The sequence below is a fragment of the Centroberyx gerrardi genome, chromosome 5, assembly GCF_048128805.1.
Source record: "Centroberyx gerrardi isolate f3 chromosome 5, fCenGer3.hap1.cur.20231027, whole genome shotgun sequence".
NCBI classification, from domain to species: Eukaryota; Metazoa; Chordata; class Actinopteri; order Beryciformes; family Berycidae; genus Centroberyx; species Centroberyx gerrardi.
This window is the reverse complement of record NC_136001.1, coordinates 17,364,372-17,388,537: the sequence shown is the minus strand read 5'-3', so window position 1 is coordinate 17,388,537 and position 24,166 is coordinate 17,364,372. Positions and strand designations below refer to the sequence as shown.

Genomic DNA, 24,166 nt, shown 5'->3' with positions numbered 1-24,166 from the left:
TGTTCATGTGGTTTAAGTCATCATGTCCTGTTGAGAATCATCTGGCAGGATAATTTCCTCATACTACTGTGCAAAAAGTCTTGTTCCGCCCAGCAGTGCTCCTCTATTGTATGTGTGTCCAGAATAGCAACACCAGGCAATATATCACCCCTGCCCCATATTGACACACAATGGAACATCCCACCCAAGACATTTTAATCCGCTCTCTCCTAAACTTCACGTCAGTTCAGCTTTCCAGAGAGTCGCACAAACATCCAGCATGCCTGTCAGCTACAGTGGGACATGGGACATCGTCAGCAATGACAACTTTGAAGGATACATGGTCGCCCTCGGTAAGTATCTTGGCTCTTGTAACGGATGATCTGCTGTGAAAATACATAAACTTGTAATTTAGAGCATTGCATTTCCTTAATCTTTTATTCTGGCAGCTGTTAATGAGCTTTTTCATTTATTCATGTGCTGATTTATTTATGAAAACAAGACAAATGTCTGTCTCAGAAAAATGTCAGAACTTCTCAGGATTTTTGGGAAGTCCGTAGATATATTTTTAGCTGAACTAGTTATCTGAATGGTGTGATCATGAAATCTAGTAATATATGAAGAGTCCTCTGACAAAAAAAATTAAAGTCATATGTTGTTTACTGTTCCTAAGCCAATGTGTAGCCTATTCTTTACACAGCAACCTGAAGGAGGGTTAAAATGTCCAGTGACAGTAAATGTTCAGGTGTTTTTGGTGGATGCGGTCAAAAGTATGGCACAGGGTAAAGTTAACAGGATTTTACAGGAGTGAGATTTTGTTATAACGTGTCCTTCTCATTTTCACACACAGGCATTGATTTTGCAACGCGTAAGATTGCCAATATGTTAAAGCCCCAGAAAGTGATTAAGCAAGATGGAGATTCTTTCTCAATCCAAACACTTACTTCTTTCAAAAACTACTCAATGTTATTCAACGTGGGAGAAGAGTTTGAAGAGGTGACCAAAGGAATGGACAACAGAACATGCCAGGTGGAAACTTTCATAACTTGCAGTATCACAGTCACTAAGTTCACCCATCATGTATCACATGCTGCTGTAACCAGGACAACACAGACACATGAAAGAGAGAAAATAAAACAAAAGCAAGAGAATAGGAATCCCCAATGGAAACAAATGGAAATTGTCTGTCAAATAAATAAGCTAACAAAATCATGCCGCTGTACATTGCAGTTTCAGTTGTAAAGCCTTGTAAACCCCAAACTGCAGTCTGTATCATAAACCATAGTCCAATATTATTTTACTTATTATCTCATTTTTATTTCCTATCAGACTCTGATTAACTGGGACAATGATAAGCTGGTGTGTGTTCAGAAAGGAGCAAAGAAGAACAGAGGGTGGACCCACTGGATTCAGGGAGACCAGCTTCATCTGGTACGACTTTACCGTCAAGAGGAATATTTTTATTTTTCACATCCAAATGAGATTTATATTATATAATAGATATTTCAGATACAAACTAGAAAATATACCCTGCTTCCCAGACACTTCCAATTCATTACACCATCATGTATCAATGCAATATCAGATTATGTGAATATCCACTACAATATAAAACTAATACATAATAGCCTAGTTGATGTATTCATAACTTTTTTTTTCTCTTTCAGGAGCTCACTTGTGAGAATCAAGTCTGCAAGCAAGTTTATAAAAAGACTGCTTAATTGTTTCTACTTTGAAGGCTCTGTAATGATTGTCATAGATATGATCAGACTACACAGAGGCAGAGCAATTTGAAACATACATTTATATGATATATATAGCCTATAGCCTACATATGAGCTATATATGAATGATGGCAGTATTATATTCTCTATGTGAACATGTAATCTGAAAATATATCTCGGTGTGATTGTCGTGATTTTGAAGTGTTATAGTAGGCTATTCCAAACCACTAGATGGTGCTCTAAAAGTTGTAAATAAATAAAAAATAAATAGAAAAAAAACAACTGTTTTTATTTATTTGTAGTTTTTGATGTTGTTTTGTTGAGATAGAGCCACAGAAATTTAGCAGAGCCATGAATCTACACACTCCAGTACTGTAGGTGGCGGTATGCACCTTGAAGCTGGTTTGGGACTCGTCAATAAACGCAGAGAAGAAGAAGAAGTGTTGTTGGTTGGATGGTAGATTTGTACCGCGAAATTTTTCAAGTAGCTTCAACCAAACATGCTCGCTAACTAGCTGTGTTTTGTCTGCCATGCCATGATTTTCTGAAGGCTTTGCCAAATTTGTCTTTAAGTTGGTGTGAATCAACCTTGATCAAAGTTTTGTTGACAAGAAAAATGTCAGTTGAAAAAGAAGCGACACATCAGGTGAGGATAACTAACTCCGGCCAAACTCTATCTATAAGACACCGCTGTATGATGTGGTCTTTTGATCGGTAAATACATACCTACCTGTTAGTGCAGCACTGGAAAGTGTGGGTTTTATTGACATACGAGCTGCTTGGTGGATCACTCGCCAGCCGCAAGTACCAGTGGACCCCTATGATTCAGAAAAATGCTTAGCTGATGTTATGTGGTATGTAACCGACGATGAAAAGGCAACAGTAAACAGGGTGTCTTTAGTTTGTTGTTTAGTTTGGTTTGGAACCTTCTCTCCAATGCAGTAGTTAACGGCACGTATCCGGGCTAGCAAGTTAGCCAGTTAAGCCTAAGCTAGATACAGCAGCTGACTGGATATCGTCAACAATAATAGCACCGTCTTGCACATTTGACCTGGATTTGATTTTAGCTTTTGAATTGTAGAGACTGAAGGCAGCCGTGCATTACACTGTGGGACGCATGTGTCAACGGCTGGGAGAAGACCATCGGAGGGAGTTCAGCCGACAAGTCATAGCTGCTATAGCTGAAACGACATACAGGCAATGTGGTGGGTATCCACAAAGCTATGAGTCCAGTCTGCTCCATCAGACATCGCAGTCAACACATAGCTGTAATACACGGATTGGGGCAAATGGGGCAATGATCATAGCCCAGCCAGAGTAACGCAATTCGATGTATTTGTCTAATTTCCAGCAGAGTATAGATACAGTAAAATTGAGGTGTACAACAATTATCAAGATAGAAAAACTTAATTCACACATAATTATGAAGTAGAAAATATATATTGCAGACACCTCAACATAACAATTTCACCCCTCTCAATAGTGTAGGTCTGAAAGATCGACAAAAAATCTAATTGCGATTTTTTTTTTGGCAAAATATTGCAATTAAACTGCGATTCATATCATTACAAGTTTTTCTAGTCAATTTTTTTAGAACTTTAAAATTGTTTAAAGAAAACTGATTTTGTTTTAAAAAAAATTGGTGTGCAGGATTTGAGTATGATGAACTATTGTACATAATTCACAGACTTGACTTGTACTCATTGTGCTTGATTCATGGACCAAAGATTACCTGGAGCTCTAAAACACCTTGTTTAGAAATACATTTTGGACGCCCCCTCTCTCTTAAGCAATTAATTGCAGCCTCTGCAATTTAGTAATTGCAGAAATTAATATTGCAGTAAAAAAAATGGAAAAAAAATGGATTAATTGCTCATCTCTACCATAGTGCCTGTTTGTTTCTATAGTACCAGGTACCAATGAGACTAAAGCTGCATAATTTCCACAAATCCATCCAATCTCAGCCTCCCTCTGTTGTCTCTCATGTTCCTTTTTCAGATGTATTTGCAAAAGACTTGGAGGCGTTTGCTAGGTAAGAACCGATATGTCACTTTCACATCTGCTTGTCACTGTAGTAACAGGTGAGCTAATCCAGAAGTGGGTTTTAATTTAACAAACACATCTTGGAGATCATCTTTGTTCCATTAGACTACGTGCAAACCAGTTCGTGTAGTTTTATCTTTTCCTTTTGAAATGAAATGTGTAATTTACAATTTAGTGTTTGGATTCCAGGCACGCTAAGAGAAGCACAGTGTCTCCAGAAGATGTAAAGCTCGCAGCCCGTCGCAGTACTGCATTGGTGAGTTACTTCCATCATATTGGCACAAAGGAATTATACATCAATTATCAGAGGATGTATGCCATCTTCAGTACTGTTGCTATAAGTGACTATAGGTTTATCCAGACTCAACAAAAATACTTTTTTCCCCTTGTAAACCACTAAATCAGAATCAAACATGTACATGGTAGGCTACTCAAAAACATTACTAGACATTTCCACTTGACATTTCACCATTTCATCCTAATGCAGTATATTAAAACCATATAAGGGTATATATTCTACAGCAGACAGCACATTTTATGTTTGATTTCCCTTTATTTATTCCAGTCCATCTTCATACAAAATAAAAGTGAAGAACTTAATCAGGAGCAGAGGGATTCAAAGAAGAAGAATACTGGGAAGAGGAAGAGCAGAGACACTGAAGAGGAAAGCAGGGAATAAGGACAAGACACAGGCAGGCCTGCAGAGTCTCCCTAAATGTGTGCAAAATGTAAAACAAAACATGTATGCTGCCTAATTTGTGTATAAATAAATGGTATATAAGTATCATCTAAATGGTAATACCATCATTGATTTATGGTAACCATACTGCATTTGATCTGTACTTTCAAGAGCTCTATAGCATGAAATACTATGAGGTATCATCGGTTTTGCAGATTTTCTTTTAGCATGTACACTTTTGCAGTTCAGGAGCAATTAACCTCCCAACATTAGCTGTCCTGGGACTCTGACACTATCATCATTTGGCAAAAATGAAAAGCCACTCAAAGCACAAATGAGTGGTGGCAAATAGATGCCCGGATTGGCCAACACTGACCGTTAATTAACCTCTAAATGTATACAGGTTAAAAACATAGCTTTACCTACACTTAACCTAGAGAAACCTCAAATGGACTGTTAAGTCGACTTCACTTCCCAGAATGTATAAGGCCATCTTAAACAAATTTACCATCACCAGTTGAAAGGCTCAGCAATGTGCCATCCACACCCTTATTCAAAGCATATCTTAGGTTTGATCTAGGCATGCCCAGAAGGTTGATGATTTACTTTCCCCGTCAAAAACCAAAGCATTGTTCCAGGAGTTTGTACCACATTGCTGAGTCTAACCCATTTAGGATGAAACCCAAGACTTTGATTCCTCACAACTTCCCCCTAACTCCATCACAGAAAGGGGGATGAGTTATCAAAAGGGATGATTCACTTTCAGACAAGCCATCAAAAGCAGCAAAAAGACAGGTACTACCCCATGTCATGTCTGAGAAGGCCACACAATCAAAGTGTTGGTACTTCCGTCTTCGTCCTTCAGAACAGACTTCAGTCAGGGTTCAAACGGAGACCTCAACCAGCAGAGCCCAAGGTCCCTAGATATGTGAATCGAATTAGATTTTTTTTTGTGACAAATCGACACAAGTAATATCAACTAAGCATCTATTCAAATGAACTTTATTAGAGAACTCCCTTCATTTGACATGTCTTTAAAAACACCTTAAACATCAAGAACTACTGGGAACCATTGAACACACCACTCCACGTTCTCACACCATCACTCACGTTCCCCAGTGTCTTCAGCAGGTGTCATCCACATCATGTTCATACTTACAGATCAGTTCAATAACAAGAAAGCACACACCATACAGCATCCAGATCAGATAATATAAGCAATACAAATATTCATCACAACATTCCACTACATTTTGATACTACTTCTGCACTTAATCGACATACTAAAGGATAGGGAAAAATTGCAAAGATAAAAAATGAGATCTTGAAGTACTAATTAAAGAATGTCCATGTTAGGGGGAGGCGCTCGTAGCATCTGCAGCTTCCATTCACACACTCAAAAGCAGTCAAATTGGGCTCTTTCACCGCACAACCAGTCCGTTTCACGCTTCTCTCCGTTCGCTCACTCATCGTTTCACTCTTCGCCACAAGCCATCCTCAATCGCACTCATCAGTTCTTAAAATGTCAGTTGCGCAGTTCTTTCCATTTAAAAGTGGATAAAAATGAAAACACCCACCGTCTCTTAGAACATGCGGAGTGAAGCCGTTCTTTGATGGCATAGCATTTACAGGTGGGAAGAGGGAGAGTGATACCGATATCACCCCAAGAATGCTGCCAAAGAGGAGCTTCCTCCCAGGAAAATGGAAGAGAGGTGAACTGCAGAAGAGATTTCAGTGAAGGCTTTTCCACAGAACTTGACTGCAAATAAAGTTGCACTTAAAACAATTACGTTTCAACCAGATTCTTCCCAATGCAAGATTGCATTCAAAGTAGATGACAAAGCTGGATAATGGTGAGCCACAAACATTCATGCATTTTCAAAATGATCATTTCATATTTCACAATGCATGCATTAGAGAATCCAGTTGAAATGAATACAAACAAATGAGACATCAAAAATAGCACTTAAGTTGGACATCCTGGTAAACAATTCACTTCAACACTTTCTAAATTAAATCTTTAGCATTTTTTTTTTCCAAATGTACAAAACATCTTTCACAAAAGTGTTTAGTTTTCAGATACGCATAACACCAGAAATAAATTTGGAAAAGACTCATCTTTCTCACAATACTTACCATACAAAACACTTAACTTACATACCCCACCCAGACGACTTTGACTCCATACTGGACCCAAAACCTGAGCTAAACCCAGTACCACTGGTTGTAGAGTTTGACCCTGTTCCCCAGCCCAGACTGGCTGAGCTGGTGCCATAGTTGCTGTTGCCTGTACTGAAAGACTGACTCTGCTCCCTACTAGAACTTGTTCCAGTGGAGGTGCTGCCTGAGGTGGATGTCTGCCCTTGCTGGCTGGCCAGCATTCCCATCATCCCCCAACTACTCTGCAGAGCAGCCTGAGCAGCAGCCATCATAGCGGGGTTCAGGCTAAAAGAACCAAAATTAGCCAGATTACTATTAGTGCTGCTCCCTAGCCCGGTACGGCTACTACCAAAACCTTGACCTCCGAAACCATTCCCAAACCGCCCTGTACGATCCATCTGCCTATTGCCGTGTTTAGGCTCGGCATTTGAAATGTGCACGCTGACCCCCTTGATAATCAGGTCCTCTCCACAGAGAGACTGGGCAACCTGTGAGGAAAAGACATAAATCGGGTCAGCTGGGCATGAGCGCTGTTAAAATAACCACAAGCCGCTCTCTACAAATTTGATATCATACCTGATCATCTGCGAAGGTGACAAAGGCAAAAGCACGGAATGGCTTGGGGATGAAGACATCTGTGACCTCGCCATACTGCATAAAGAACTGTCGCAGATCATCAGTGGTCATGTCTTCTGTGCAGCGGCCTACAAACACTTTCCGGCTCCTCAGTGGCTCATCTGGACCTTGCTGTAAACAACAGGACGAAGAAACATTGCAAGTTGTAAATACAGCATAACTTAACTAGGATAAGGCAGATCTCAAGTTTCCCATTCCCATAATGTGTTTACATGCATAAAGATGACCATATTCACCTTTGAGTTGGGGAGCTTGCAGTCACACCATCTCCCATCAATCATATGACGCTGGGAGATCACCTTTTCTTGTGACTCGTATTCAGTGAACCTCACAAAGCCAAATCCTTTGGAGTTTCCAGTCTTGGCATCTCGTTTTACCTGTGAAAATAACCAATAACTAGCAATCAAACATCATTGTCATGTACAGAACCCAATGCAAGTATGCAAGGTGGATTTTATTATGGTTACCTGAACCATGATGACTTCTCCAAAGGTGCTGAAGTAGTCTTTCAAGTCCTGCTCAGTTGTTTTCCAAGGGAGGCCCAGTACAATCAGGTCAGATGTCTTCATATCTCCTCTCTTCATTTTAACAGCAGAGGAGGCATCAATTTCTTCCATCTTCCTTTTGTTGTCTGAAATTGGTACGAAAACTTAATGAGCCATTAAGCGTTCGTTAAAGAGATGGTTAAAATTAAAAGATGTTGCATCAAACAGACAATTTAAATGAAAATATGTTGCATCAAAGGATCAATGAATGTGAAGTTGCTTACATCACCACTCTAGCTCTATATCCAGTGTTGTACATCATGAATTATAAATACAATGGTCATTTACAGAAAGGTAAGTGAATGTGCAAAGTGCCCGTATCTACCTTTTGGATAATTCACAACATACACCAGATTGCCCCATCCGTTTTCTGGTGCGTGAAGAACCCCTTCAACCAGCCGCACTCCTCGCATGCACTGGGACACGGGGCTTCGGAATCGAAGGCCGCACGCGCCTGGGAACTGAGCCGCCACTGTGGAGAGCAGCACCGTGCCATCATCCTCGGATGGGATCTCCATGGGTTCCTCATTTTCCTCCTCTGCCACGCGAATGTATACTTCGGCCATTTTTTCGTAAAAAACAAAAACTTGAAAAACTGATTCAAAACAGAACTAACGTTAGCGGTTAGCTTGCTAGCTATGCACGCTTGCGGCCAACGTCAGCTAATGTTGCTAAAAATGCCCAATGAGTTGGGCTGACTTGAGATAAATGAAAAGTGCTGCAAAACGTCCGACTCGAACAAAATGTCAAACTTTAGCGTTTTGATAGATTAACGTTAATTTCTTTTATAAATATTAGCTTAACTCGCTGTGCTGTTGACGACTGTGCATCGGCCTTTCTCTCCGTTCCTTTGTTCGGTGGGTTGGGGGAGCTGTGTCATCAACACCGGACGACGACCGATCAAAGTGAGCCTTTCTGCGTGAACTGCGTACGGTCCCCTGGTAATCCAACCGAACAGTTTCGTCAAAAACGCATCAATATGACGAGAGAGTTCACTAGCCCCAGTAACATACGCGTTTTATCCTCGCTGCAAAATACTAAATATAGGCTAGAGGAATATATTTTTCCACGAGGGGAGAAATGAAACCACCCCGTGAGGCCTATCAAAATGGCATTATCTAAGTGAGGAGGAAGTACGTCATTACTGTGGAAGGTTTCATTTTACAGCGGGTAACTTCTGTGTCGTTTGTCGTGAATATAAGCATTAGTCGACCAATTCGTATGTGTAAAGTTTCAAATATACTTTGATAAATATATTGGGTATGTAAATTCAGTGTGGAATTCCATTTTAATCAACGAATTATATTGTTGATGATCGATTACTACCCCCCTTCTTGACGGAATATGGGAGACCAGTCTCGACAATCCAGCAGTTTCCGCTAACTGGTTGGTGAAAGAGGGGGAAAGATGATGGTCTGTATTGGCCATATAAAGTAACTAATAAAACGATGTTCAGGGTGTCTTTATGTGTTAAATTTAGATGTCTACACCCCGTAACTCGGAAGGTCTCATTTGCAATTAAATATGGTATTTAGGACCTGTGTTCTGTTCTAGCTGGGGACTGATAATTTAATCACTGATCGATTTTGTGATTTCAGCTTTTTCAGCTTGTTAGTTAGATAGCTACTGCGGCATCTTGTCAGATCACGGTCTTGTTTACATTTTTTAGCACAATGGCTAACGTTAACTGAGCTGACACTTAACAAGATATAAGATAAGACAATTTACTGTGTTACAGTAACCAAAATTTGAAACACTACCACATCAAACCATTCACTTTTACCTATAACGTTACTGAAGGGAAGGGATCTACACCCACTTCTTTTTCTGATATTTCTCTAGCCCGGTTGTTATGTTTGTCTACTCTCCAATGGACCCTCAAGATGGCGCCAGCCATGGTTGCTAGGAGATTCGTGACGCAACTCGGCAAATAAGAACCTAAGGACCAGTTTTCTAATAAGGCTATAAACATTGTAGAAGATGTGGGAAAGGTGAATATGATGATAGGAATCATGAAGTAGGTGCAGCACAATGTCCAAAAAAAAGAAAAAAGATAACTTACAAAGTTATTTGTGTCAGGTTATTTATCAGGATAAAGCAGATTCCTTGCATTTTTGCAGTGATCATGAACTGTGCCTCGAGGTACTTGGAAAGGCAGACAGAATAAAGATTAGAGATATATTGCCAAAGGATTCTGCAAATAATTAGTGGTGCAGAAGACATTGAGAAACTGATTTTCCATCTAGTTTGGATGATTTTCATAAGGTTAGTTAGAAGTTAGAATTTAAAGGGAATGTTGTCAGTTCACGCTCTAAATGAGTAGGTGTCAGTAATGCCCTTCAAGAGTTGTTTCCACTGCCATAAAACAAGAATAACTGCCAGGCCTCTGCAAATACGATTGGCAAGTCTCCCGTGCCCTACTCTCCATCAGATCAGTTGCTACAGGGCAACAGTAGAGTACAAAAATGACAAACGATTGTTCATTAACCAACAAGCTGCATAGTAGCTACAGTAGCTCAGTGTGTCATGGTTGAATGTTTGGTACATATTGTTCTGGACAGAAGACCTTGAAAGTCGAGCCAAATCCCTGTGAGACCCCAGTTCAGACTGTGTGAGCTGTGCTGTGCTCACTCGAAGTACTACTGTCTTGGTAAAATGAAGCCCATGCTTAACCTACTGAATTACATTAAATTATATTTTAAAGATTATAATTTATTGTGCATGTTTTGCCTTTATTAGATAGTTGAAAGAAGAGACAGGAAAGAGAGGATGATGACATGCAGCAAAGGTCCCATGCCAGATTTGAACCCAAGACATCATTACATGCTATGTGCCGTAGCTATTTAAGCCACCAGGCCATCTCAGAATTTAAAATAAGGATAGGTATAAGCCACCTCCTTGGTGTGCACAATTACTGCCAGTTGTAAGTTACAGTGCAGGGAAATCAGAAAATTTTTAAACCTCACTGATATCAACATGATAAATGGTTAAGTATAGGCTACATTAGCTACACTTTCAAAACGAAGCGAACCTCCACTGTGGCTTTCCAATTCAACTCAAGTCAACAAGAAAGAGATCTCAAACAGCTTTTTATTACATGTTCAATAACAGTACAATTTAGTACAGTATCTATCTTGCATCCAGCTCACCGTGGAACACCAACAGACTGAAATAAAATACAAAAAGTGAAAAGGTACATAAGGGTGCAGAGCTCTATCATATTAATGGAAAGAGAAAAGGGAATCCATCTCAGTTGAATTGCATTTTCACTTGTGGCCACACACGAATACATCACATTTATTGTACATCATTGCAGAAAAAAAGAAAAGTGAAAATATGTCACAACTTTAACAAAAGTGCTTCTGTATACAGTGAAATGTTCTGTCATTCAGATGCTTTCTGACTTTTAATTTAAGACCAAGAAAAAAAAAATGTACAAAAAGTTTTAGTATGGACAGTATGAGAGGACGTTTTTGTTCCATTGAGTGTGGAGATTTCAAGGAAAGGGAGGACTGGTCAAGAAGGATAGATTTCTCACAATGATTGTTATAATTATTACAAAAAATTGGCATCATTAGAACTGGTAAGCGTAATTTACACTAGGTATGCAGTCAATATTAAGTCCTTTCTCCGTTCTTGCTCACTCTGGTGCATAGCATTACCAGTATTAGTACATGATGTATGCAGAGTTTGAGCCAAAAAAAAAAAAAAAAAAAAAAGGCTCCTATTAAGTTCAAATTATATCAATAGGTTACTCTCCTTTTGAGGGAAAAAAAAAGTAAAAGAAAAAAAAAACAGATCTAGGATTTTTGCACCATTGAAAGCAAGTCTACAGCATGCACATCTAAATTAACTCATGGCAGACAAAATTAAATGTCTTAACTTAAAACATCAGACCATTATTTTCAGACATTGATTTGTACATTTCATTCACAGAGTTGCAACTGCAGTCCCAAGCAAAGGAAGTGTCTATTTAGTCAGGCGAGGTGTTTCACTCAAAGTGGATACTAAACACAATCCCCCATCCATATAATAAAATCCAGCCATGCCCCATCTCAGTACCCTACCTTGCTGCCCCATCCCTTCCCACCCAAAGTCAAAGGCATGTACAAGAATTAAGGGGGTTAACTGGATAAAGTTACTCATAATAACTCCTTTTGTACTGGAATGAGCATTCATAACAACTTATAGCATGTGCTTGGTTAGTTAACATAGTATTAGTTGAGAGGCAAAGCTTCTTCATGTGCAAAAAGCTGTGATGAAACAAAAACAGCTAGTATATAAATACATCATGGACAATTCGAAAGCTGCTCGTGTAATCTGATCAAGCTTTTGCTTCTGCATGTTTTCTCTCATCTTTCTTACTTGATTTAACTTGATTAGAAAGACAAGCTGTAATTTCAAACATATCTAAAACCACTGAAGAAATATGACAAAAAGAAAGCCATCAAGAATAACAAACCATCAGAATATAATTCTTAAAAAAAGTTAAATAATTTGTACAATTACACTCCAACATTTGCTTTCAAGACGCATACATTTGCATGGGATGATAGTGTTGTTTTCTCTTTCAAGGTAACATAAAATGGTCCAAGAAGGAATGCACAAGTTTCTGATTTGATACCACAGGAGATCCTCTTTTTTTAGCTAGGTGATAAACAATTGTGCTCTTCTTTGTGTAGGAAAGGCATTGGTTTCCCTTCGTTTTTGTGGTGTCCAAGTCAGTTTAAACAGTGTTGAAGAAGATGCTGTGAAATATAACATTCTGAAGTTGTAATGGTCTTCCAGTCAACTTTGGAGTTAAAATAACATCTGAGGAACAAAAACAGATGAAAGTCAGAATTGAACTGAATGGCAACTTGTATCAAGTGTAATTTAAAAAAAAAAAAAAAAAAGGTACAAAGCAAAGTATTAAAATTCAGAAAGCCATCGAGTCATTCATGAATCAATGTCCTAAGAATGCAGGAAGGCTGCTTGTGTTCAAATTGCATCCACAGCCAGTTGGAGAATAAGTTCTTAGTTGATTGGCCTTGTTGGGAGCTTTACGAATCTAAAAGACACCATTCCATTCTAAGGAATTCTGTGAGTCACTGCAATTGACCTAGTACATTAAATAATAGCTTAACAGAATGTATTCTTTTCACAATAGGATACTTCATTTCTACAGTCCTGTGACATCATCAGCTGTGCTGTCACAGCAGCAACAAACTTCATTTATGTTTTAAAACGGCACTGTTATCTGAGTAACATCCTGGACTTTGTTTCTCAGTGGAATAATTGTATCAACTGTAATGGCTGAAAACATCTATACGAGCTACTATATAACTACATTAAGTGCTAAATTTACTACAAAAAATGAAAATACTTTTCCCTACACATCTGATCATTTCTAAAGTGAAAATGCCACATTTGGTGGAGGGCCTTTGGCCTCAATCACCTTTAGGTACGTTAAATTCATTTTCCAACTATACATATTCTTTGGGGGCAGATTTTAGTTTTAGTTCAAGGCATTTTGACGTAAAGAAAACTAGAGGAACAGTAGGATAATATCAATGGCCCTTATGCATGAATCACATGTACAATCAGCTTAAATTCTGTCAAGCACAAACTGCCCATTAAAAAGTTTTTCTTTAAACCATTGCAATACACACACTTATAAGTTGAATGAGGCTACTTCTAGTAAAAGAACATTATGAAACAATTGCAAAAAAAAAAAAAAAAGTATGAGCACCTTCAGGCTTCAATTCCAGATCTTCAGAAAACTGTCCCAGGATCCTGTTGCAACTGCCATACCATCATCAGTAACTCCGAGGCAGCTAACACGGTTGTCGTGTCCAGCCAACACACCTAGAAGAGTACCGCAATTGTTAATTTGGTCTAGTTATTTTCCATTTAGTACGTTTGCAACATGACGGCAACAGGGCTGTGTTTGGAGTCATGCTCCAATTACTAACCGGCACGGTCAGCCTTTAGTGTGTCCCACACGTTACAGTTGAAGTCATCATATCCAGCCAGGAGGAGACGGCCGCTCTTTGAGAATGCAACAGAGGTGATGCCACAGATGATATTGTCGTGAGAATAGATCATTAATTCCTGATCAGCACGCAGATCAAAGAGCCTGCAGGTGGCATCATCGGAGCCCGTTGCAAAGGCATTGCCATTGGGGAAGAACTGTAAATTACAAAAGAGAAATTATCAATACACCGAAACAAGGAGGACATCTATATGAATTACCACAGTTGTTAAAATTATATTTAACGTGTGTCACTATGCAGCTTGGTAGCAAGGTGATTGGAAAGTGTAAACGTACAGTTTTACATATTGTAAACTACTTACACAGATGGCATTGATGTCAGACTCGTGGCCAGTAAATGTCTGTCTGCACATGCCCTCTCGGACATCCCAGAGTTTAGCAGAGGCATCACAAGCACCAGAGACGAATAACCTTGTATCAGGAGCCAATGACAGGCTCATGACATCACCTGTGTGTCCAGCAAATGTGGTTGTCTGCTGGCCAGTCTCAATGTCCCAAAGTGCACTACAAAATGAAATATAGGATTAGAAAGATCTGCTTATTAATTCTCCAATTTTCTCAAATGTTTACAAATCCCCTTCAAATGTTAAAGTATAACACTTAGTATAAACTTTGTTCAAACCCAATGATACAAATGTATATGTAAGTGTAAAGCCCCTATACTTACCAAGTGGTATCTCCAGAGCTTGTAACAATCTGGTTGTCATCAAGAAAGCGACAACAGGACAGGTAACCTGGTATTCACAGAATTAATACAGCAGTCATTAAAAATTAATTATATGTAGGATTTCCAATTCAGTAGTGAAACATGACTGTCAAATCAACTGTCATATTTGCACATTTATGCACCACCAGAATTATAAACAGCAGTGATTTCTTCTACCTATACATTGTATGAAATATGTACAAATAGTCAATTGCAGTTTGCTAGGTCTTTCATTATAATGCTAAGTGATAATGTTACAGAGATGGAAAAATGACACATCAAAGAGAGTAGGTCATATACCTGTATGTCCAGCGAGCTCACGGCTCACACGTACATTCCCCTCACGGGTTTTCAGGTTGTAAATGGAACAGATGTTGTCTAAACCTCCACAGGCCACATAATTTCCTGAAGGTGCATATGCACAAGTCATGACCCAGGAAGAGCGAAGAGGAATGGCATGAACCTAAAACGAGAGACAAAAATACACAAAAATATATTCATTGCAATGTAATACAATGGATGCTCTTTTATTTTTGCAAAAGTAAATGAAGAAAATGTTAGCCTAGCATTTTAGTTAAATTAGTTTGAAAACATTCAGACCTTTGAAAAAAATATGGATTATTATTATTTTTTTTTTTCTTAAGCAGAGAGATCTAACCTTTGTGTGATAAGCTACTTTTAAACATGCTACATATGACCCTTGGCATCCAATTTTAGCATTATGGAAATTCTCTGATATCAAGACCTCTTCTTTTTAACCTGGTATCGTACAAAATCCATTATCAGTGTCAGCGCATCCCTAAAATGAACCATGTCAAGTTACAAAGATAGTGGAGTTTGTATTAGAATTTTTCATGCTGGACAGTGACTGGATGTCAGTTTGTTGGCTAATTTATTCAAATTCAAGACATGTCTATTCAGAGCTGAAACTGGCAATGTGCTATATGTTTATTAGTGAGCCCATATATGCTTAAAGGTATCCTATATAAGACTGTCACTTTAATCTAGCCTGCAATCTTCTCAGTAGGTAAAGATATGGGGGAGGATAAACTTTTAATGTATTTATTCCCAATTTGGTTTGTTGTCTCCTGTATTCAGATCAATGTATTTTTTCCTGCATTGTAAAAAAGCTCCTCCCCTTTTGGCTGGAGCCCCTCCCACCCCCTATAAATGTTCAGGCTCAACCAGCTCCCCCAAGGGCGTGTACATATTGCAAAATGTGGCGGAGAAGGCTTTTACTATCTAGGAAACTAGACAACACAGGGCATAGGGGAACAATAATGTTATCACCCATCAGCCATCATAGCTAATAGCTCAATTTACAAGGATCATCGTCTTTTGGCAAAAGTCTTGTTAACATGCATGCTCTAAATTATTAGCTTTGATGATAATCTATAGCTCACAACCCCTAGAGCCATGTAACCCATGCAGATCCCCAGCCATTACTGTGTTGAACTTTGCACAATGTTTCTAGTATTGAACTACACAGGGCCATATACAGTATATCATCTGATCTGTTCAAAGGTAATCAAATACATGGCTGCTGAAGGTTCATAAGAGTTGCAAAGTTAAAATTACTTTAGGCAATGGCACCTATAAATGCACATATGTGAGATATGAGAAAATTATGTTGAGCCAGATTTAAAGGACTCTGGTTATTTTCAAACTGGGTCTTATTTTCCTAGTTTCATCATGCCAATCGATTCCGAACAAAATTTTGTCAATTACTTCACTGCAGAGCTATGTGCCTCTCAATTTGCAGGAGCGCTGCTCACCAATACAATCCAAAAAGGCAAAGGGAAACTTAAACAGTCAAACCTAAAAAGCAATTAAGAACACACCCTTTCAACACAATAACGCTCACAATGCGGTTACACATCTTTAAATAGATGCAATTGATCAATTATCACACAGCATGTCAGTTAATGGTCCATCTGATCCTTTTTGTGATTGCTCACACACTTCCTCTGCTGGTCTTCTATCGTGATTTTAACTTTCTACTTTTTAACTAGCTTAGTTAAAATAACATATCCAATACTGCAATATACTCAAGTTTCAGGCCATGTATAATCCGAAAATTGGATGTAGGCAGATCTCATTGTAAGTCCTATTGTGGTGCAAAGGGCATGTTTTGGGTGCTTTTGGGTTTGATTTTCGCTTTGCCCTGTTGGACTATATTAGAGAGCAGTGTTCCCTGCAAGCTGAGAGGTACATAGCTCTATAGTAAAGTAAGTCACAAAATGTCATCAGAATCAATCGCCATGATGGTAAAAACTAGGAAAGTACTGCCCAGGCTGAAAATAACCAGAATCAGTGATTTACGCTATAGCTTCTAATTCCCCCACAAAAAAGCAAATGATAAAGCAGTATAGTATTTTGCACTATGACATTTTACCTCTTGATTATACATTTCTGAAAGAATCTCTGCTTAAATTAGCTAGTTTATTCGTCTTTAGTGTGAAAATGTGACTATTGTTTCTGTCAATGACAGGCCACTGTAACTCAAAGTGCCATGAGAGGGCTGGGTGGGGGCTGTGCTAAAGACTTATGGAGGAGGAGACAAGTTATGCTGTTATGATATTATTGCAATTCCTACTCGTCACCAGTAGAGGTCATAGATTACATAATACCCCTTAAACTGGGGAATATTAAAAACAAAGTTTCAGCCAAGGAGGCCTTCATCAGGCGATCTTGTGGACTTTTGACACTTCTAACACCTAGTATCAAGTTTTTGTGATAAAATGTTTCTGTCAAAAATTTTACCAAATTCCCTCATGAAAGACTTACTTTGTTTGTGGTATAGCTGTCCCAAATAATGAGTTTTCCATCTTGGGAGGCACTGACCAAGAGCCTGCAGGAATGAGGGGGGGGGGGGAAATGATTGAGTCACAGGTATCACACAAAATCTATTTATCTGGTAACCTAGGGCCATGAATAAGCTATGGAAAACAAAATGCCAAACTACGTAAAAACATGCCATTTTTTAAATAAATAAATAGTCTTGTTCAAGTTGTATCAAATCACAATTACGTCACCGTAATAGCTCTTACATTTCGGCTACATCTTTTGCACTTCCCTCAACATTTGACACAAGGCCAGAAGAGAATGCAATAAAGTAAACAAGATCTTACAATAAAATGTACATGTAAGTCATAAATACATGTAAGTATTTTGTTTACCTGGAATCTGTTCCCCAATGCATGGCATAAATTTTGGCCAAATGCCCCCTCAACGTTCGTCTTGTACGCATCTGAATTCGGCCAACAGGGTCGATATTAGCTGTGATCTGAAAAATACGGAGCACGTTGGTTAATTTCGGACCCAATGTTTTTCAAGAGAAGGAATAAATTATTAGGTTAAATGTTACCTGTGATAGCGTGGCATCTGCACATGCTTTCCTGGCATCCTGAAAGAAGGAAAACAATTAAGCAAAACCCTTGCAGGACAGTTTGTCTCAGTATCTCGCAATGTATTGGTCTCATATGCTTAACTTGAATCAAAATGACTTGATTGATAGTATATGGGTATAACAAGTGTTTTAAGTGCTGCTCACTCACTCTGATCTGATTTTTGAGCTGCTCTGCCTCCTGGCGCAACTGGTCCAGTTCACTCATTTTTCCTCAGCTTTTTCGATTACCTTACTCCAGCTGCCGGGACACTTGTTGATCTAAAAAAAGAATGAAGAGAACCACTTTAATCAGTCACACAAATCTTCATGAAAAACTTGAAGAATGAATGAAGAATGAAAAACTTGAAGAATGAATGAAGAATGAAAAACTCTCATTAGGCCTCATTTTGAGCTATAAGCAATGTGGGTTTGAACCCAGTTCAGACGCAACCAAATCCTTAATTGCAGTAAACATAGGAAGAAGACCGTTTTCACCCTATTATCAGTCCAACCACCTACATTAGTTTACCTGTCAAATCTGTATTGGCTAGTTAACGGTTCAACCTTACTTTCCCACCTCAATGTCATTGACATAATCCTGACACAATTGAGACTGCCAGACAAATCCTGTTAAGGCATGACTTGCCAATGATCCGAAAAGCAGTCATTATCCTGTTGACCTCAATCCTTGGGATACTCAGAATTTCAGCCAAGTGATCAATAAGCCACTTATATTAATACAGGCACCCTGACAAACATAGTTCACAAAAAAACCCACTGATAAGTCATAATCAAGTAGCACACTCCCAATATAATAAGCATAACTTCAACTACATCAAGTCACATTTGTCAAAGCAACTTAATACAAATCAACCTCTGTTGAATTGAACTATTTCAAGACAACTGTTTTGAGGGACCCATAAGGTCACAGGTTTGATGCCCAGAGCAGCCAATAGTCCAGCCTTAGTGATGTGTCCTTGTACAACACAGGGCCCTGCAAAATGGATAACCTTGTACTCAAAGCCATCTAGTGAAATACATAAATGTGTCTTTAAGAGATATACTAAGAAACAAATCCCTAATTACACTGTGTGCATGCGTGAAAAATGGTCAATAAATGCCACTACTGTACCTTTGAACGATTTGCAATTTCAATAACCATTGCATTTAGAAAATTGGTAAAACGAACAAAAATGGAGGATACACACAAGATTTTGAATGAATGCAGACTCTATTAGCATTTCTCACAGATTGAGCATTAGGGTAAAATGTACTTTGGATGTACTTTGACTTTATTTCCATTTTTACTCAAATACAATGACTGAATTATGCAGGATCTGCATAACATGACCAAAAGACAACTTTCCTGGGGCACTTTGCATGACATCGGAAGATTAGGACTTAGTTCCAGAAATTCTATGCTGCGGATCCAAAACCATAACATCCTTATTCTTTGTAATGTACACTGCCTCTTTAAAAATATCACTTTGTAGATAAAAGTTGCAGTCTATGCAAGCTGTTCTCACATGAATGAAGCTTTGCCCATTTGTATTCTCATACAGCAAACAAGCACTTAACAGAGATCTCTGCACAACACAGGAAAAATCTCTGAAGGGCAACATTACAATTTGCAAATAAAGACAGTAGGCAGACTTTATAAACTAATTGACTAAAGAAAACTAAAACTTACTAAGGGTGGCAATGTGCCATTCACTTAAACCCCCCTTGACAACCCAGTCACCTTACCTGTTGTATTTCAGTCAGTAGGCCTAGGCTATGTCACAGAAGGTTTCAGGACAAGACTGACAATCTTCTCTACATGACCACATTATCCTTTAGGTCCTCTGATTGGTTGACCTTTTCAAACACAGGTTATCCTCTTACTCACTAATCATCTAATAAACATGTCATGGAATGTAGCCTAATAATTGAGTAGTATCATCAAGTGACAACTAAATGCCATGCTCACCTTGAAAACCTCTTAAAATATGGTAGAGGATAATTTAAAAAACACAATTTCACAAAATTCTACTTCCATAAATTGAATCCAAATTCTGCTTCCTGTGAGAATATGAAACTCAAATTAATCCAATTGTGCTGAATTGAAATTTCAGATAATTCAGTTCTTAACCGATGCCAACTCTAGTATGTGGTAAATGTATTGTGCTTCTTTTCTCTTACTTGACATACCGTGTAACTGATGCATTAACACATATTTAGCTAAATACAGACCAAAAAAAAAGACCATAGCCTATTTCTTTTGGGTCAAGCAGTAATGGTAACAACATACAGCCACCATATTATCACTGGCAATGCTGCTCACGGGGAAGATAACATTGAAGTCGCTAGAAGCTGTTGTCCAGCTATTAGAAATAAAGGGCTTTTGTGTTAAAAGTGAAAGGCTATGCTGCGAAGTAAAATCGCTAACTCGAATAGTTAAAATATGAAACTGCTCTTCAGTGATCCAAGATGAAATTCACAAATTAGTGTTGAATCAAATTACTGTAAGAGGGAAATTCATTGTCATCTTGTTAAGGATTCTGCTTTTAAAACAAACCCCAAAAAATGCAAGAGGCAGACCCCAAAGTGGGATAGCCTGAGTTCAGATTCTAAATCTGACTTTTAATTTCCCACTTTCAGAAATATTATTTGTCATTGACCTCTATGGATGCTCACAGTTTGGAGTTCCTCTGCCTCATCACTTCTCCTTTCCAAGCGCCTGATCAGGGTCAGCTGACTGTGCGATAAACAATGAGTTGTGGCAAACAGCCTGGAGTTGTGGCTTACTAGCTGCTCTCAGGTCTCTTAAGGGCAGTCTGTGCCTGCTGCTCCCTGAAGTCAAAGGTACTTCCTACATTTCCATCTGAAAAGTATAGATTAGGCTATATGTCTCTGCAGTAAGTAGGAACAAATTTATTTTCTCAAAAGGACAAGTTAGTTAATCTGTTGTGTTGCATGATGATAATGCAATGTTTCACAGGTCTAAAGCTGGATCATAGAAAAGACCATAACCAGCACTATCACTGAGCAACCCCATAATCCTAAAAGCTCAAATCCTCAGTCAGTGAGTCTCTAATCCTATCCATGTCCACTAACATATAAACAGCTGGCAAAGCCAGCCCAGACATCAGAAATATGTTTTCCCAATCATAAAAGGATGTGTATAAGCTTAATTCTTTTACACACCACGTGCTTAAAGCAAGTGCCTGGATTTTCACACTGCTAGTGCTATCACTAGCCTAACACAATGTTTCTTTTCCAACTGTCCAATGTGACTACATAGTATCGGTTCCATTATTGTTTGAATGAACTGGAATGAGGTTGCATTTTCAGAGACTCCATGCACATTAAGAAATTTCAGTTGCAAATTAAAACACATAATTGGCACAGTTAATAGTTATGTGATGAAAACACCTGATTTAACTATTGTATGGCATAAAGGCTATGAATCTATAAAGCAAGCAATAACATATTCATATGCATCATATATTTAACACGTGATTTCTGTGCACAGGTTTACCCAACACTGAATGAGGTGTACTGACAGTTACCCTAGTCATTGTGTGCAGTACCATGATTTGCCTCCAACAGTAGGATAGTTTGCATCATATTTGAATGGCTGCTGAATAGCAGTCTCTGTCCGTTTGTTACTCTAATTAGTTTGGAAGGTTGGTCTACAAACACACTACTCATATCCCAGCTGAATAATTCTTGCAGTTCAACCCAATAATATAGTAAAATAGTCTAGTGGTTCAGATTGATACTATCTGAAGACAATTTCGAAATACACTGAGCGCCGCACAACGTAATGCTAATCCGACTTGCACTGATGGAAATCTGAGAAGATGCAGCTAAACGCCATCTTGCAGACTGCTGCCCGCTAGTTAGCTTGCTAGCAGGCTTGACAGTGTAGGCCTGCAGGCAGGGTTGAGCTAGTATCCAAGGAAGGAATTTAGCCAGTCACTTATTAGCGACAATTCTGCTTATGATTTAAGAATGACGCATTATCAATCAAAGTCCTGTGCCACTATCGATGTAACGTTAGACGTACTGAACTTGAGAGCAGCTCTACCAAACTAACATTCATTTTAGCTAGTAGTATCTAATGTAAGCTAACATTACGATAGCCACTTCTGGGTAGACTCCGCTGCTCTTCCGCAATTACATGGATTGCTGGGTAGCTAGCTTTCAAGCCAATGTAGTGAGTGAACTGACTACTCCGGGCTGTTTGCTTTGCCTACGGAAATCCAATTAGTTAGATACCAACAATCGCGTTAAGCCCAACTGTGCCCATTTGATTTGATTACGACGTATATCTAGTTGCCTCTGTAATCTAGCAAAGGACCCGAGCCTGTAGAAATTGCAAGGTCGGGTGGTGGCCTGTTTGACTTTAATGAATAACAAATGCAATAACTGACGCCTCAGATGTATGTGAATTTCATCTGGTATATAACTATTTTACCTCCCATCGTTTTAGACATAACCATTAACCAATGTCAGTTAACTAACGCGACTAGCTAACTTAACTTCTACATCACTGCAAGAGGCGGTGCACCGGGGCGGCCGTTTCGTTGTAGACTGGGATAGACAACAGGCGGCTTATGCTAGGTTCGGCTTGTAAAAACAGGGTGTTAACGCCATTACAACAGCCCATGTTAAGGACACTTAGTCCGTTTTTAATCTAAAAGTTAACTAGCCAGGTCACTAGCCGCTTCGCTATCGCCAATAACTAACATTTGCTATCAATTTGTTAATGGGACGTTTTATTGTTGCAGCCGGGCAAGGGACTATGTCATCAACTGACAGCAGCCTGTATAAATTCACGGAAATGTAAATTTTCTCGTATGAAACTAATATTAACTATAAAGCTAGTTATGACGTTAACATTGCCAATACAGTTTTCTCTGGCAGTAGAGCCATCACTAACGTTACCCGTTAGTTCAAGCACTACCCGCTAGTTCAAGCAATTTAGGCCAAGAAGCACCTCCGCTGGCCCATCATTGACATCAAGCTTCACTCGCTAACGTTACTTCACCGCCAACTAGCAGCATTTAACCGAATAAATAAATGCATGGTAAGCTAGTTACGTGGAAGTTAGTTTAATTGCAATCTGTTTATCCACTGCAAATTGTTAGCGCCCGGATCCTTCTCAGTAGCTACACATCTTGCTGTTGTCTTTGCCTATGAGATAAGTAGCTAACCACAGCTAACTAACTCACTAGCAAGCTAGCTATCGCTACCCCACCCCCGGGCAGTTCTATTATGCCAGAATTCAACAGCTAATATTCTTGCAGTGGATATCAAAGCAGCATTAATGTTGTGTTCCTCCTTACCTGTTTCAATTTGCGTTTGTTTTTATGTTTTTGGCATTGACTGGAAAAGAAAACGGCGTATCCCTCCAATCCACGCATCAACGAACACCGAAAAGCTAGCTTACAAACTAGCTAGCCAGCTAGTTTTCTGAGGAGCAGCCCTTCCCGAACGTAGGCTATGGTTGGGGAGCTTGACAACCTCAGTCAACCAACCGGAGAAGGGAGGGGGGAATCACACCCACTAGCCCTGTACTGAAAACACGGTATCGCTTGTATGCCCAGACAGACAAAACAGATAATCTTTAAATTCAGTATACTTGATTCAACAAGATAGTCTACTGTCTCCTTTTAGCCAGGCTTAACTTCTGCCCTTTCCGTAGTAACGCTCTCGTCCGGCCATCGAACGACGAGATGGGCGCGGTAACCCTGCATTCAGCTCTGGGAAACCCCACGCTGCAGCAGCAGCGATATAAAGGGAACCTTCGATTGGTGTGTCTAGATGATAATGTGTATCTTTTTTTAAATGATCACTTTGAGCAATGTTTAGGATTTATAATTTGGAATGTGTGTATTTTATTAGAACGGATTTTTAGCTTAGAGAACTTGCGGTTCGTTTGGTTTCATTGCAACTGAAAGGCTGAGTCAGGCCCCAGTTTGGCAGCTAAAAAAGGAAGTGATATTACAAATTCTAATGATTGCAATATGGTTGCCTATAACAACAACAACAATGACAACAGTATACTTTCCCTGCTTTAATTAGGAAATCGCCAGTGCTCATATTTAAATATGTGTCAGTAGGTTTCTGAGCCATTTTTATTATTATTTTGGAATTGATAATTCAGTGAAGCTGGAAAAATCATCATAGCATTAATGTCAGTTTTCATCTGGCCAGTTGCTAATTTAGAATAATTCCTAAAACTCAACTTTAATACTGTTACAAAACTGCTGCTTACAGTTCAC

The 24,166-nt window shown here is 39.0% G+C and overlaps 5 protein-coding genes across 7 annotated transcripts in view; 3 read left to right on the top strand and 2 right to left on the bottom strand.

Moving 5' to 3' along the window:
• LOC139908569 (semaphorin-3F) overlaps window positions 1–24,166 on the top strand; it is a 287,062-nt gene that overhangs the window by 135,609 nt on the left and 127,287 nt on the right. The window lies entirely within an intron of this gene.
• rbp7b (retinol binding protein 7b, cellular) lies at window positions 215–1,946 on the top strand. The gene is made up of 4 exons (XM_071895235.2): window positions 215–332; window positions 830–1,008; window positions 1,309–1,410; window positions 1,647–1,946. The coding sequence occupies exons 1-4, from the start codon at window positions 260–262 to the stop codon at window positions 1,698–1,700; spliced, it is 408 nt and encodes a 135-aa protein (XP_071751336.1). The 5' UTR covers window positions 215–259; the 3' UTR covers window positions 1,701–1,946.
• cenps (centromere protein S) lies at window positions 2,144–4,450 on the top strand. The gene is made up of 5 exons (XM_071895233.2): window positions 2,144–2,349; window positions 2,785–2,908; window positions 3,702–3,735; window positions 3,936–4,002; window positions 4,312–4,450. The coding sequence occupies exons 1-5, from the start codon at window positions 2,320–2,322 to the stop codon at window positions 4,423–4,425; spliced, it is 369 nt and encodes a 122-aa protein (XP_071751334.1). The 5' UTR covers window positions 2,144–2,319; the 3' UTR covers window positions 4,426–4,450.
• tardbpb (TAR DNA binding protein b) lies at window positions 4,488–8,726 on the bottom strand. 3 transcript variants are annotated; one of them, XR_013504912.1, is made up of 6 exons: window positions 8,092–8,726; window positions 7,689–7,870; window positions 7,458–7,598; window positions 7,162–7,332; window positions 6,003–7,073; window positions 4,488–5,345 (listed from the first exon to the last, which is right to left on the bottom strand). XR_013504912.1 is itself a non-coding variant. In XM_071895230.2 (5 exons), exons 1-5 carry the CDS (start codon window positions 8,330–8,332, stop codon window positions 6,579–6,581), a joined length of 1,230 nt encoding a protein of 409 aa, XP_071751331.1. In that variant the 5' UTR covers window positions 8,333–8,726; the 3' UTR covers window positions 5,412–6,578. The 3 variants fall into 3 exon arrangements, 2 of the variants coding, with proteins under 2 accessions (XP_071751331.1, XP_071751332.1); XM_071895230.2 differs by lacking the exon at window positions 4,488–5,345 and having other exon boundaries at window positions 5,412–7,073; XM_071895231.2 differs by lacking the exon at window positions 4,488–5,345 and having other exon boundaries at window positions 5,412–7,073; window positions 7,689–7,852.
• Window positions 10,839–23,611, bottom strand: gnb1b (guanine nucleotide binding protein (G protein), beta polypeptide 1b). The gene is made up of 11 exons (XM_071895174.2): window positions 23,228–23,611; window positions 18,064–18,173; window positions 17,874–17,912; window positions 17,686–17,792; window positions 17,294–17,357; window positions 14,807–14,969; window positions 14,468–14,534; window positions 14,103–14,304; window positions 13,721–13,937; window positions 13,498–13,613; window positions 10,839–12,578 (listed from the first exon to the last, which is right to left on the bottom strand). Exons 2-10 carry the CDS (start codon window positions 18,118–18,120, stop codon window positions 13,507–13,509), a joined length of 1,023 nt encoding a protein of 340 aa, XP_071751275.1. The 5' UTR covers window positions 18,121–18,173; window positions 23,228–23,611; the 3' UTR covers window positions 10,839–12,578; window positions 13,498–13,506.